Source organism: Sus scrofa, chromosome 6, assembly GCF_054392235.1.
Source record: "Sus scrofa isolate SSC_HxYL_T2T_F1_AM1 chromosome 6, Sscrofa_HxYL_maternal_Yorkshire_Landrace_v2.0, whole genome shotgun sequence".
Classification (NCBI taxonomy): domain Eukaryota; kingdom Metazoa; phylum Chordata; class Mammalia; order Artiodactyla; family Suidae; genus Sus; species Sus scrofa.
Window position 1 is genome coordinate 39517271 of NC_139388.1, and position 15495 is coordinate 39532765.

The following is a 15495-nucleotide window of genomic DNA, read 5'->3' on the forward strand; positions in this document are numbered from 1 at the left end:
GTCCCAGCAACTTTCTTCTTCTTCTGGAGGTGGTTCTGAATGGTCATTCTAGGACACATTAATTTGATTCTGAATGGTCATTCCAGGACACATTAATTAATGAACCATAAAAATAAACCCTGCAACTGGAAACGGGACGTGTAAATTCAGCTGCCTGTCAGGAATGTAATCAGTCACCATCACACTCTGTCCAGAGGAAAGAGCAGGCTAGAGTTGGGACTGGACTCGGGGCCTGGGTCCCAGGCATGTAAGGGTTATTTCCTCACCGACATCCAGCCAGAGGGTTTGCCTTTGAGCCGTTCCATTTGTTCACCTGGCTCCTGGAGAGACGTCATTGCCTTCATTATGGGCTGCTCTGAGCTAGTGATGAAGGAGTTAGCAGCGTGGCCTGGAGTGGCTCTCAGCAGACCGGTGCCAGCTGACACATGCCACTTAGGTTTCCAAGGAGCCAAGCTGTACCCACTCACGCAAGGCTGATGCACTTGTGGCTAAATGCGGTGCCGCCAGGGCCCCCGGCCAGATTCAGGGCAGGAAATAGAATGCCACCTCCATCACCCGGGAAACAATGGTCTGAGAGCATGATTTAAGTGGGGGCTAACGACGAAGCTCAAAGGCACAGTCAGCAGAGGAAGGGAGACTAGAAGTTGGCTTGCATGGATTTCGTCTTGGGTTATAACCGTTGACAAGCCACTTAGCTGGCCCCATGTTTAAGTTTATCTGCATATAAGATGGAGGTAACAATATTTACCCATCTCACTGGGGACTTATGAAAACATTTCTGACAGCCCACTCAAGATCCATGGATGGAAGGTGGTATGTAAGTGCAGAGGTTAAACTTACTGTGTGTGTGTGTTTTCAGCAGGTGCATTAGGCTTGAGTAGATTCTCCGGAAAACACATTTAGAGTGTGACCAAAAAGCAAACAGTAATAAAAACTAACAATTTTAAGTGCATGGACTTGTCTTTGTTTTTGTGCAGATTTGGGGGAATTGCATGTGTAATTCAGACTTCAAAACTGTTTTCAAACCTTGCTGTGATTAAGTGGGTACTCAGATCATCTGAGAATGCTGTGGTCATTGATGGTTTCCAAATGTTTGTCAACTTTGCACTAAAAAATCCCCCCAATAATTCTTCCGTATAGTTTATGAGGTGCCTGGAACATTTGTTCCCAGGTTGGAAAGGGGCAAAATCTATTTAAAAAACAAAGCGCAGAGAGGAAGCGTTGCTCTCTCTCCCAGGGCTTTATTATTTCTGGAGAGTCCTGCATCTGTTATATATACATTTGTTCTGTTCATTTAAGGCTGAGCGATTGAACTCAGATCTCCCTATAAGGTTATTAAATGTTGTTTTCTCTCAGCTGGGTTCCTGAGGGAGTCTGTCACTCTGTTCTTGATTAATTAAACGTCTCTCTGGTACATATTGTCTGTCTGGAATAATTCCTGTGGGGCCAGGTGAATGGTACCTATTATAGAGAAATAAACTGGTTTAATAACACAAACAGTACACTTAAAATTAGAATAATTATATAAATGAAATGTAGAAAATAAAGATCATCTGCAATTCTCTCCTACAGAATTAACTGTAGTAACATATGAGTATATTTTATTTATTTTATTATTGATATTTTTGGCTGCAGCATGCAGTGGCTTGATGTGGGTGGGATCTCAGTTCCCAGGCCAGGGATTGAACCTGGGGCCACAGCAGTTAAAGCTCGGATTCCTAAGCACTGGGACACCAGGAACTTCCCCATATATGTATATTTTATTTATTTATTTGTTTATTTATTTATTTATTTTGCTTTTTAGGGCCACACCTGCAGCAAATGGAAGTTCCCAGGCTAGGGGTACAATTGGAGCTGTAGCTCTGCAGCCACAACAACATGGGATCTGAGCCGCAGCTCAAGGCAATGCCTGGTCCTTAACCCACTGAGCAAGGCCAGGGATCAAACCCGAGTCCTCATTGATACTAGTCGGGTTTGTTACCAGTGAGCCATGAAAGGAACTCCCCCCGTATGTGTTTATTGTAGATAAAAGTGGGATGCTAATGTATGTACTTGCCGTTCTGTGACCTGCTTTGGGGGTGAGGTCTTCACCTCCTCAGGGTCTGGCCCACAGTGGGGAGGGGTCCTGCTTCTGTTGTGGGCAGGCCGGGTGGTGGAATGAGGGCCTCAGGACATCAGTCAGCACTTGCAAAAGAAATTTAAAGACTTGTTCTCTCAGATGTCACTCTGCTTCCTTAGCACTCCTGTGTTTTGGCAACAGCACAGATCCCAGAACTGGTAAACACTTGCTGATTTTAGCAGATGATGAGCCAGTGCCCTCCCAGTCCATTTGCCCCCTGCTGGAAGGTCCACCCGTCCCCCCTTCCTCCCCTTTTTTCCTACTAACAGAACTTGATGAAGGCAGGGCTTGCGTGCAGCACAACGCACAGATCTTAGAGCTCACTGAATTGAATACTGCAGACCTGTTTGCACACGGGCATGTTCCAGTGCAGCCAACACCCAGGATATAAAGCATCCCAGAAGTGGTGGAGTTCCTGTCATGGCTCAGCAGTAACAAACCTAACTAGTATCCATGAGGATGAGGGTTCAATTCCTGGCCTGGCTCAGTGGGTTAAGGATCCGTGTTGTGGTGAGCTGTGATGTAAGTTGCAGATGAGGCTCGGATCTGGCGTGGCTGTGGCTGTGGTATAGGCTGGCAGCTGCAGCTCTGATTTGACCCCTAGGCTGGAAACTTCCATATACCATGGGTGCAGCCCTAAAAAGACCAAAAAAAAAAACCAAAAAAAACAAACAAACAAAAAAACAAAAAAACTCAGAAGTGGTTTTGTGTCACTTCTGAGTCTGTCCCCTACACTTATGTAATTATTCCATCCATCCTTAGACACTAGTATTATCATGTTAGTTCCCACCTGGAAACATTCCGCAGGATGACTGTTCCTTTATCTTGCTGCTTCGGGTCTAAATGTCTCTGCTTGTCTTCTGGGGAAGGTCCACTTTCTTAAGGGTCCTGCCTGCTGAATCATTTGGCTTCCACTGATACCTCCCTACCCAAGGCCAGTCTCTGCGCTTGTCACTCCCATCTTCCAGGCCCCATGTGGGGCTTTGTTCACTCTGTACCCCAATTCCAACCACCCTTTCCTTGGCCTCCCCAAATCTCATCCATCAATCAAGGCTCAGCTCAAGCTTGTTTCTTCCAAGAAGTCCTTTTACTGTGCCATTTTTTCCCCAATTTTTTTCTTTCTTTCTTATTTTTGCTTTTTATGGCCGAACCCATGGCATATGGACGTTCCCAGGTTAGGGGTAGAATTGGAGCTACAGCTGCCAGCCTACACCACAGCCACAGCCACAGCCACAGCCACAGCCACACCAGATCTGAGCTGCGTCTGCGACATACACCACAGCTCACGGCAACGCCCAATCCTTAACCCATTGAGCCAGGCCAGGGATCGAATCCGCATCCTCATGGATACTAGTCGGATTTGTTTTCACTGCGCTACGACGGGAATTCCATTGTCCCCAATTTCTTCACCTCCTTCTTACACCCTAAATTAGTTGGCATCAGGTGACTGAGTTTCTGCAAAGACTCGGGGCTGTGGAGGGCTGGCCACCCTGCCACCCTCCTCACGGTTCCCTTGACCATTCACACGCTGCAGCACACGCGTCTCCAAACCCTCCCTTCTTTTCTCACCCATTTGCTCGCATCGTGGGGCTGCCCCAGGTCTGCTGCTCCCCAACCCCAGTCCCTGCTCTGTGTGTCTCTCTCTCTCTCCTCTCTTTCCCTCTCCCCATCTTGGTGCTTTGCTACCCAGCTCACCAAATTCTCTCCTCCAGATCTCAGATCTCTCCTCCATTCCTCAGATCCAATACCCCAAGTTTTGAGACCAGGCTCTCCTCAGAGGGTACAGATAGACCAAGGGGGAGAATTGGAGCAGATGCAGACAAAATTCTTTCTATCATATACAGGAAGGCTGGACACAATGCTCCATCACGTAATTTCGCCCCCATCCTGCCCACATGCTTCACACTCTGTGGTCAGTGATAATCCCACTTTCTCGTTGTTCCAGTGCATTAAGTTTGCTCCTGCCTAGACTTTCTGAGTTTCCCATAACACAAGCAGAGTTCTGAGCTACTAAGTGTCAGCACAATCACGGGGTTTCAATAAGATAGGAAATTCCTGTTGTGGCTCAGCAGTACTGAGCCGACTAGTATCCATGAAGACGTGGGTTCGATCCCTGGCCTCGCTCAGTGGGTTAAGGATCCGGTGTTGCCATGAGCTGTGGAGTAGGTCACAGATGAGGCTCGGATCTGGTATGGCTGTGTCTGTGGTGTAAGCCAGCAGCTACAGCTCTGATTTGACCCTTAGCCTGAGAACTTGCTGGTGCAGTCCTAAAACAAAAACCAAAAACCAAAAAATAAAACGTTGCAGCTAAAGTGCTTAGCATAGAGACTGCCCTGGTCAGACTCAGAAAATGAACTAATATCAAAAGCCTGCAGCCCCTTCCTTCATTCCTGTCAGGCCAGGTGATTTGGGGGACCCAAAGTGATTGTGTGTGTGTGTGCAAGTATTTGTGGTTAGAAACCTCACTTACTGCAGTGAACACAGGCCCTGAGGCCAAGGCCAGCTCTCCACCGACTCTCTCTGGGAGCCTCAGTCTCTTTATGAGTAAAATAAGGATTATTTCCCATTGTGGATCAGCAGGTTAAGAACTCGATATATAGTGTCCACAAGGTTGGGGGTTTGATCCCTGGCCTCGCTCAGTGGGTTAAGGATCCGGTGTTGCTGCAAGCTGCAGCATAGATCGTGGATGTGGCTCGGATCCAATGTGTGGCTGTGACTGTGGCGTAGACCTGCAGCTGCAGCTCCAATTCAACCTCTATCCTGGGAACTTCTTATACTGCAGGTGTATTGGTTAAAAAAAAAAATAGAATCATAATTCATGCGCCTCAGGTAGTTGTGTGAGCACACATCAAAGCACTTTGCAGGCAGAGACACTTTACCAGTGTGAGCTGGTAGGAGGGCGGGCAATACAGTATGTAGGCATGAAACAGGTTGGCTGAGTGCCAACTTGCAAATATAATCGTGTATCTGAATTGGCAGTTGGCAAATTCAGCCCCGAGAGGCAAAGTTAGGTTCTAGACAGGGTGTTTCGGTTAGGAGTTCCCATTGTGGCACAACAGGCTGGGACATGGGTTCAATCCCTGGCCCGGCATAATGGGTTAGGGATCTGGCATTGCCACAGCTGTGGCTTAGGCTGCACCTGCGGTTCAGATCTGTTCCCTGGCCGGGGAAATCCATATGCCTCGGGGCGGACAAAAAAGATGTTTTAGTGAGATCCCTTTCATCTGTAAGCAGATTCAGGTGTCTGGCCGCCTGCATTGATATCCACTGACTTTGGAAAGTGGCTTCATTCCAAGCCTCAGTTTACTTGTCTACAAAATGGGGAGAGCAGTCTCTTCCTTTGAGAATTGCTGTGAGGAAAAAAAGGTAATTTATATAAAGACGTAGCACAGCGCCTGGCCCATGGAAATGCTCGATAAATATTAGTGCTTTTAGAGATTCCTAATAAGTGTTGCTCTGTAAATGTTGAATGAATGAGTAGCTGCTGGTGTGGATTTGGCTCCTGAGGGTGCTTTTTGTTCTTCTCTGGTATTTCCAGGCTGATTCCTTCTGACTGTGCTTGGCAGGGAATAATTTTGACTAGGCATGTGGGAAAGGAAGTGACGACATAGAAAGCCTTCAACCGGGGGTACGAATGCTGACCACAGACAGGAGATCCTGGGAGCAAACCCACCAGCCGCCTGAGAGCTAAAGAAGACTTTCCTGAAGCCCAGGCCAGGATTCCATGCAGCTGTCCTGTCCCTCTCTGCTTCAGAGAGGCCAACTTGACTTTGGTTTTATCCCCAAGCACATTTCCTGGATTCATCCTGGCAGGACCGTGGCTGTCTCTCTGGGTGGCAGAGGAGACAAGCTGTAGACATTTTTTCTATGAAAGAACAGGCAGCCAGTACAGCATCTTGGGGTTCCTGCCCTGTGGCCCCCCTCCTCATCTCCTCAGCCCACTGTCAGAGCTGAGCCTGTGGGCAGAGACCAGCTTCACGAGATACCCGCCCTTCTCAAACCCAGAGAGCAGGGTGGAGTGTTCCAGGGCCACTCAGGGCCACAGTTTGGCTCCCTGGTCTTGTCTCTATCTCTGACCTACTCGTGTGAGCTTCAGAAAGTCCCTTCCCCTCTCTGGGTCTCAGAGACAAAGTGAGAATGGAGAATCACTCTACAAAGTGGCAAGACTGTGTGTTATCAACCTGAGCTGAAATTCCAGCTCCATTATTATCTGGCTGTGTGGACTTGGGTGAGCCGCTTGTGTTCTCTAGATCAATCCCCATCTGTAAAACGGGGATGATAAATAGTCATCTACCCAATAGGGTTGGAGCAAGGTGTACGTAAGACATCTGCAGCTTAAGTGCTTAGCATGGTCATGGTCAGGTTCAGAAAAGCAAGCTAATCTCAAAAGCCCGAAGCTCTTTCTCTGATTCCTGTCTGCCACGCCAGGCGAGGTGGGGCTCCTGGAGGGAAAGGCGTGTGTATCTGCCCGTCTGTCTGTGTGTGTGTCTGTCTCTGCCCATACATGCCAGGGTGTGTGGAGGGCTTGGCCTCCCCCTGGGGAACTCTGGGAAGATCTGTCCAGGGAGTCTCCCTGAGGGCAATAGCGGAGTTGAAGCTTGGCATCTTGTTCTGTAGAAGCCGCAGGTCCTGGCCCTCTCCCTCCCTGCGCCTGTCCCCCGCTTTAGGGGCTCTCATTGTCTTTGCTGCTTCCTAAGTTTTACGTGAAGAGGCAACAGGTGGTCCCTCCCAGCCTGGAGATAAGTCACCAGGTTCCCAGCCAGGATGCAAGCAGTCCCCGTGAAGAAAGCCATCCATTCTGGGGCTCCTCCGGGCTCTGCTCTGTCCCGGAGAGCTGCTTGAAGCTGCAGGGAGTCCCAGCGCATCTGGGCCCCTGCCCTAGGATTCTGGCTTTTGAACTCAAGTCAGCTTTATCCTAGGACTCCCTTTTTCTTTCCTCTCTCCTCGGACCACACGGTGTTTGTTTCACACTGGACACTCCGCTAAGTGATGCAGGAAGTAGGCCCCCGGGGAGGCAGATACCGCCCAGCAAAGCAGATAACCGAGTGAAGCCTTGGATGCCTCTGGGGCCCTGGGCAGGCTCAGAGATAAGTGGAAATGCCAGGCTTATCTTCGGACTGAGTTCTAGAGAAGTCATCCCGGCCGGCTGGCCCACCTCGTTCCTAGGGCTCCACGCAGTCGGGCATCTCCAGGCAGAGTAAACACTGGGTTGGCACAGCCGCAGCAGCAGCAGCAGCAGCAGCAGGATGGGGACTCTGTGCCCCCCTCTGACACTTCGCAGTCCCAGCACCAGAGGCCAGCAGCGGGCGTCGGATTACACCCAGATATTTGCGGTAAGCAGGCTGGGCTGCTTTGAAGTAGGAGCCTGGGATGTGATTGTTAGCATCACGGGACTAAGGGAGTCTCGGTGACAATTGTTCCCCAGATCTGGGTCCTCTTAGACCAAGAAACTCCATCACCAGGAAGCTTTGATTGAAGGGTGCAGCATGGGGATGGTCAGCACGGGGCCTTTCCTGACTAATAATGCAAGATGTGCCGGGCAGACAAGGCAGCCAACCCCGCTGTCCGCATTGAACCCTGTGAGACCTGCTTAGGTCCTCCTTCATCTCTGATTTCCTTTCACACTTAAGCACGGCTTCACGGAGGACGTCTTTGCACTGACCGTGCACGCCAGCCAATGGTGCATGCAGGGGAGGGGGCCAGGCTGGGCCAGGCGGCTGGGGGAGCTGACTTAAGAAGACACCCCCTTCCTCCTGCTCCTCCCACCCCAAAGAGGTGACTGAGTACACTGCCATCCTTGATGGCTGACTGGCTTGGGAGTGGGGTTGGGCATTGGGGGAGGGTGGGTGAATTTCAGTCTCTACCGTTTTCGTGGACGTGTCACAGGCCGGGTGCTGTGCTGAGTGTTTGACTTATACAAATACTCAAACAGCCCCGAGGTTACTGCACTGTTATGAGCCCCCTTTACAAACGAGGAAAGCTGCGTTCAGAGAGGTTAGGTAAACTCCAGGTATGCAGCTGACCCACACGGGTGCTCAGATGGGGAAGAAGGAACGTACACCTTTCCTCAAGACACATGCCCTCCGGGAGTTCCCGTTGTGGCTCAGTGGTTAACGAATCCAACTAGGAACCATGAGGTTGTGGGTTCGATCCCTGGCCTTGCTCAGTGGGCTAAGGATCCGGCGTTGCCATGAGCTGTGGTGTAGGTTGCAGATGCAGCTCGGATCCCACGTTGCTGTGGCTTTGGTGTAGGCCGGTGGCTACAGCTCCGATTCGACCCCTAGCCTGGGAACCTCCATATGCCGGGGGAGCGGCCCTAGAAAAGGCAAAAAAAAGACATATGGCCTCCATCTCTCAGAAAACTGTCAGGCTATTTAATTTTGTTAGAACAAGACCCTGTGCTGCCACACTTGTACTAAATCTACAAACCTGGGACGTCTACCACACAACCGCTGCCCGCAGATGTGGTGCCCTTGAGCTCCGCAAAGCCTGCTTCCCCTCCTGCTCCCCGGCGGCCAGCTCCTGAAGTCTTTGAGCTTCGTCTCCCGGTATTTGCCTCCAATTCTCCCCTCATCAATTTTATTCCCTATCAAAAGACTTCTTCTTCAGATAAATGAAGATTTAACTCTCCCCACTTTCCTTTCCCGACCCTCATAAAACATATCACTGTTTAACTGAATAAAGTATTGATGATGGTATAATATACTACCTATAGTGTAATATTATAATATGTAAATCTTATTCGCTGAAGGTTCAATCTTGTACTTTACTTTCCTTCTTTCCTGTGAGAACTCTGATTTTGGAGTCTGATTCCTTCTGTTCCCCCTTGGCCATCTCCAGCATCGTACCAACGCTGACATTCGAGCACTCAGTGTGCCAAGCTCTGTTCCAGGTGCCCTGCGAGCATTCTCACGTGACCCTCCTGACAACTCCATGAAGTGTGCTTGTTGCTATTATGTTATAGCCCAGGAAATCCAGACTCAGAAAGGTTAAATAAACTGGCCCATGATTCTGCCTAATAACTGGCAGAGGTGAGAGTTAAATCCAGGTAGTCTGATGCCAGGCCCCAGGCTCTGAACATTTTACTACATGTCTTTAATTATATTTTATATACTCTTTTTTTCTCCCCTGAAGTCCTTCCTTTTGGGGACTCTCCGTCCTCCTGCTTCAACTTTGGGCCTAGGGTAAAGATGTTGTTTTCTGGAGCTCTGTTTTGTTTGTTTAATTCCTGCTTTTTCTGGAGTTTTCCTCCAAGCAGCTTCCTTAAAAAAGGTGCACAGGAAACTTTTGCATCTTTTGGTGGCTCAGTGGGTTAAGGATCTGGTGTTGTCCCTGCTGTGGCTCAGGCTACAGCTGTGGAAAGGGTTCAGTCCTTGGCCCTGGAACTTCTGCATGCCATGGGCACAGCCAAAAATACAACCACAATGACAAACAAAGATGTAAACAATTGTTTACAATTGCAGGTCTTAAAACCCTTCATTCTGTCCTCTGACAGTGGCGCAGTGTCTCACAGAATTCCAAGGAGAAATGCTCTCCAGTCTAGAATTTTACAACCAACCTGTCTTGCCACATCCTGGTGTTTTTAGGATAAGTCAGATGTCGTTCTGATTCTAGTTCTTTGGTATGTGATTTTTTTTTTCTTTTAAATTTTAGAGAGCTTTTATAATCTTCTATTTATTCCTCTGATTTAAAATTGCATAGTGTCTGTAGTATTTCTTTGATAAATTCCTTCCCTTTTTCTTTCATTTCTTCCTTGAAACTCCAGTTAATTAGATGTAGGCCCTGCTGGATTAACTGTGTCTCTTCTCTTTCTCTCATAATGTACACATCTTCATATTTCAGTTCTGTTTTCTAGATTATCTTAACCTTGTTTTCTAGTACCGATATCAAATTATTATTATTAATTATTATTATTATTATTATTACTATGCTTTTTAGGGCCACACCTGCAGCATACGGAGGTTCCCAGGCTAGGGGTCCAATTGGAGCTACAGCTGCCGGCCTACACCACAGCCACAGCAACCGCAACACCAGATCAGAGCCTCATCTTCGATCTACACCACAGCTCACGGCAACAACGGATCCTTAACCCACTGAGTGAGGCCAGGGATCAAACCTGCAACCTCATGGTTCCTAGTCAGATTTGTTAACCACTGCGCCATTACGGGAACTCCCGATACTGGATTTTTAAATCTTAACATTGGTATTCATAATTCCAGGCCCTCTCTTTTATTTTATACTTGTTCTTTCCCCCAATGCCCTCTTCTTTTTTAATGGTTGGAAGAGCCTTTCACACTCTTCTGTGGTTACTAATGAGAGCCTTTTTGGAAAATTCCTTCTATTTTTTGCTTTCTTCATTTCCTCCACAATTACATTCCTGTTTATTTGTTTGGGGCTCTCCTTTCCATCTTGGGGGCTTCCTTTGACTACCTAGTGATCATTCCTTTTTGTCTGTGCATATTTCAGAATAAGGCACAAAAACCTGGTGGGTGTTTTTGGCTTTGTTGAGGATCAGATGGGGCACTCCCAAGGGACCCCAAAGCCAGTGCAGAGAAGGTTGTACTGTGGACCATTGAAGCTCTCTGACGTGTAGGGAGGGCGGGGAGGAGGAGGGCCACGGCTTTGGATGGACTCCTCGGCCTTGCATTTCTGTGCCCCTCTTCCTCCACCTGACGTCTCAGGGTCTGTGGCCTCCCTGGGGTTCTTCAGGGAAAGCTGGTTGTCACCAGAAAGGTGAGGGAGGAAACTGAGGGTTCAGTGCATACTGACCCCAGCCTATGGCAAACTGAGGTCAGCCTGTGTTTTATCGGGGGTGGATCAGCGGGACGTCCTCCCCCAGGAAAGGTGAGGTGTCTTGCACTTGCTACTCAGTGTCCATCCAGCTTGGCCACCTCTTCCCTGATCTCTGTTCTCTTGACTTGGTGGGTGGAATGCCTCCTGCATCCTCTGCACAGGCATCATTGCCCTAAAAGTGTCACCCATGGCTCCTGCTGTGTGTGCCCATAAATCAGGGGAGCTGGAGAGAAGCCGTGCATCGGCCCTCAGAGAACCCATGTGCTCATAAACTCACTTCTCCTGTAGGCCAAGAAGTGGAAGGGGTTCAAAGCTAGCCTCCTGGCTGCTCTTTTGCATCAAAGAGGCTTAAGAACCTGTCCTGTTGGCACATTCTGAGTTTTCTCCCAGAGACTCCCAGAGCTTACTTCTGGGAATTGTCAGGGCTTCCTGCTCTGTACTTTTTTTTTTTTTTTTAATTTGATGGCTTCATCTGCAGCATACGGAAGTTCCAAGCCATAGCTGCAACCTATGAATCCAAGCCATAGCTGCAACCTATGCTGCAGCTGCGGCAAGGCCAGATCCCTCAACCACTGCATTGGGCTGGGGATTGAACCTGTTCCCCCACACTAACCCTAGCCACTGTGGTCAGATTCTTAACCCACTGAGCCACAGCGGGAACTCCGTTTGTACTCTTGATTATTCTGGGAAACCCCAGCTGCTGCCTCCTCCTTCCACGATTCTTCCAATGGTCAGCCCAGCCTCCTGCTCCTGTTGGAGCCTCCCTAGTTCATTCCTTCCACACAATTGTTTTGAATACCCATGTGCCAGGCATGTTGGCGCGCCTGGGGATAAGACAAGACAAAGAGGCGCTGTTCTGGCCTCAGGGGATTTTAAGGTGGTTCTGGGAGAGTGGAGGACCAGCAGCCTCGTTTGTAGTAAACCAGCTGCCTTGCAATCACTTGTTGCTTAAGGGAGACCTGGGGCAAATCCTTTGGTAATTTGAACAATTAGGTTTTGATATAAATATGTGTAGGGGACATTTATTTGTGTCCTTTGTGTTCATCTGGACTTTCAAGCTATCTTTCCAGGCTTTATTAATCTAGGACTTGCCTGGATGCAAACTGCTCTGAAGATCTCTGGAGCAGCGGCCATAGGGAAGCAGCCTGTTCCAGCGCTGCGGGGAGCTCGCTCATAGAGATTTCCATCTGTTTCTTTAGACTCGGGGGGGGAACTTCATTTTACAAAGATGATCAGCACCTCCTAAAGGACAGATGCTGTGCTGGGTGTTCGACTTCCAGAAATGTCTCTAGGCGGCCACTTCCCAAGGTTGCATCCAGGGAACTGTAGTTCCACAGGAAAGTATTAAGCAGGAACTGCAGAGTGAGTCAGATTCCCTCGTCAGATGCTGGTTTTCTTTCAGTGGCAGAGGAGGTCCTGCTGAAGTGCACAGGGAAGCCCAAAGAGGAACTGGAGACTGGTGTGTCCCACATTTCTTTTTCCAAGCAGAGTTTGTTTATGTGTTTGAAATCACAGTGAATGTGAGAGATTCGCGCTCCTTTGCTCTGGGCCATTCCGCCGGTGACACCCGGACGGTGCTCCCAGAAGTGGGTCTGGATTCCACCGGGGCTGCTAAGCGCAGTGGTCCCGACAGAGGGTGGGTGGCAAGGGGTCTGTGGCCAAGCCTCACTTGTGTAGATAGCACACTGTGTTTACTGCTCACCTGCAGCTTAAGACAACAACATGACCTTAAAGTCCTTTAGGTGTCACAGTTCCAGGTCAAAATTGATTCTCATCACGCCTTTTATTCAGAAGCAGGAAGTTTAGAGCGTGCTAAGCTTCCTCTCCCCAGGGCTGGCCTTGACCACAGCTGAGCTAGCCTCAGAAGGCCATGTGCTGGGGCCACCTTGGACAGAGTCCCTCCGCTGGCTGTTTCCTCTGAGGGCCCAGATACAGGTGTTATCAGTGGGTTTGGGGCAGCCTCGGGCTCTGTGGTGCCCCTCGGGCCCCATCTTCGTGTCAGCTTGAGCATGTCCTTTTATCTGCTGTCCTTCTTCATTTATTTATTTGGCCCTGCCCATGGCATGTGGAAATTCCAGGGCTAGGGACTGAACCCACATCACAGAAGTGACCTGAGCCGCTACAGGGACAATTTCAATGCTGGATCCTTAACCCGCTTCTGTGCAAGGGAACTTCTGTCTGCTATATTTATGGATGCTTCTATAAAAGTTTCATTTGAACTGAGGATTTCTGAGGCTAGAACATTTGGAAGCCGTACGAAACATGGGCCCCCTTGCTCTCCAGGGCCTTGCTGTGGGCTTCGGTTTGGTTAAGAGACTGGGGGCCTGATACCGGCACCTTGTGGGAGCGGAGGGTCGCTGGCAGATGTTCCCCAGAGGCTTCTGCAAGGAACATGACCTTCGGGATGAGACTTGGCAAGTAGTCTAGGCCGTTGTCCCTCTTTTCTATTTTTAGGTACAGGTGACTAGTGACTGGGGGCCCCGGGTGGGGAGGGACTTGCAAACTCACCCCACAGAAGCCTAACCTCTTTGGGGGCATCAGCACCAACGTTGTGTTTTTATTAATTTGCAGAAGCATCAAATTTCCTATCATGGCCAGAGTCAGAGCTTTGTGGAACGGCCTCACATTTCTTTCTGTTTTGGTCTTGCTTCTCATTGGGAATTAGAAGTGTGTGCGGCGGATGGCACCCCATCTGTTCTTCACTGCTTTGGCCCTCTAAAGGCCTTCCTCTGCCCTGGGACCCCTGGCCCCCTCGTAGAGTCCAGCCTTTAGGACATTACCTAAAGGTTCCCTTTTTTCCTAACCTTTAGTTTCAGCTACACCAACTCCTGCCTGCCCTGGGAGATTCTTAAAATATTTGCCCATCAGCAGCCTCTCAAAGAGGAATGTTAAATGCTGCCATGATGTCAAAGGGGCCCCCCAGGAGAAGGGCCCGGGCCAAGCCCAGCCCGTCACTCATGGCCACAGCGCAGTGGGAGATAAGCGAGACAACGGCTCAGAGAGAGCCTGGTCCTTGGGGCTCCCTGAACAACCCAGGCGATCCTTAGCTAAAGAAACAATGAACTTCCAGCCACCGCTGCCCAAGTGAAAGCCAGAGATCTGTGGCTGCCCCGATTCCTCGCCCTTGACAAGTCTTCATCAGGATGTCAGGAGCCCCCAAGGAGAGTCTAGGGGCCCAGGGGCTCCCGGGGTTGGGCAAGGCCTGCTTAACCACCATGGACAAAAAGCTTAACATGCTGAATGAGAAGGTTGACAAACTCTTACACTTCCAAGAAGATGTCACGGAGAAGCTGCAGTGCGTGTACCAAGGCATGGGCCACCTGGAGCAAGGCCTGCACCGGCTGGAGGCCTCCCGCGTCCTGGGCCCGGCTGGGGCCGAATGTGCTCCCACAGCTGACACGCAGGCTGGGTGGCCAGAGGTCCTGGAGCTGGTGAGGGCTGGGCGACAGGAGGCCGCCCAGCACGGCGCCAGGCTGGAAGCCCTCTTCCGGATGGTGGTGGCCGTGGACAAGGCCATAGCTTTGGTGGGGGCCGTGTTCCAGAACTCGAAGGTGGTGGATTTCATCATGCAAGGGACTGTCCCCTGGAGAAAGGGAAGCCTGGCCGATGGCCCTGCGGAGGTTGGTTCCTGCTTCCCTTCTGGCTGAAGGGAGGCTCCGGGGCCCTGATGGGGAGACTGGCCAGGAAGCTGGTCTTAGGAGGGCTGGAGGGTTGTGGTCCCCTCTCGTGCCTTCTGCGTGGCCAGGTGGTGGGAAAAAGGAAAGATGGAACCTCAAAGGTCATGGACGGCTTTCCAGACAGGGCAGGACAGGTGGATTTTTCCCAGGGAAAGGGAGAGGCTGTGCTCTGGTGAGGACCGTGGGAGCCTGAGCTGTGCAGGGTGGGTAGAATTGGGGGACAGATGAGCTGTTAGAGAGAGGTGGGCAGTTACTCTTCTTTGGCGTCTCAGGGACTTCTCTTTTACACCTGGGGTGGAAGGCAGGTGAGGATGGATCAGGTTACCCTGACAGAGCCTCCCCTTCAGAAACCCAAAGCCCCCTCCCTTCCTGTCCTCAACCTTGTGCTGTGTCCCAGAGTGGGCAGAGTGTGCAGCTGCCTGTGGGGAGATGAGTGTTGACAGTGACGCATGGGGACACAGGCCAGGCAGGAGCCGGAGCCTGGGGGTGGAGTGTGGCATTTCTGGGAGCGGCTGTTCCCAAGCGTTGCATAATCAAACCCACCAGCTAATGGAAGCTTGGCTGCAGTGGGGGTGTTTGTGTGTGAGAGAGAGAGGTGTGTAGAGGCAACACTCTGTTTGGGAACAGCTAAGGGTCAGCCACTTAGCAACACTCAGATGGCCTGGGGCCACCCTTTCAGAGCCCTGCCGTTTCCCCCCAGCCCCTGGCAAGAGAGAGGTTGGGGTCCACGGGATCTGTGCTTAACTCTGCTTCGGCTTCTGAGGCTTTGAGGAATGCGGCTGCAGGATGCCTTCCCTCCCCGTCCCCACCCAGGCCAGAACTCGCTCTGCAGACCCTTTCCCCTCCCTGCCCTGCAGCCTCTTCAGAGCTTGCCCCTCCCACCCAGCTCCCTGCTTTCTCCACCTC

At 50.4% G+C, this 15495-nt stretch overlaps 1 protein-coding gene across 5 annotated transcripts in view; it reads left to right on the forward strand.

Annotated features, from left to right (window-relative positions):
* The first annotated feature begins 518 nt into the window (after nt 1-518).
* The window catches only part of MYLK3 (myosin light chain kinase 3), a 73122-nt gene continuing 58145 nt past the window's right edge, over nt 519-15495 (forward strand). The window contains exons 1-2 of one of the 5 annotated variants that reach the window (XM_084960347.1): nt 545-813; nt 5658-7452. In XM_084960347.1, coding sequence (XP_084816473.1) covers nt 7366-7452 — 87 coding nt within the window. In that variant the 5' untranslated portion in view covers nt 545-813; nt 5658-7365. Of the gene's footprint in view, nt 818-5657; nt 7453-13834; nt 14533-15495 lie in introns of those variants that run through there. The other 4 variants (XM_021094243.2, XM_021094244.2, XM_021094245.2 and 1 more) reach the window with 4 other exon arrangements.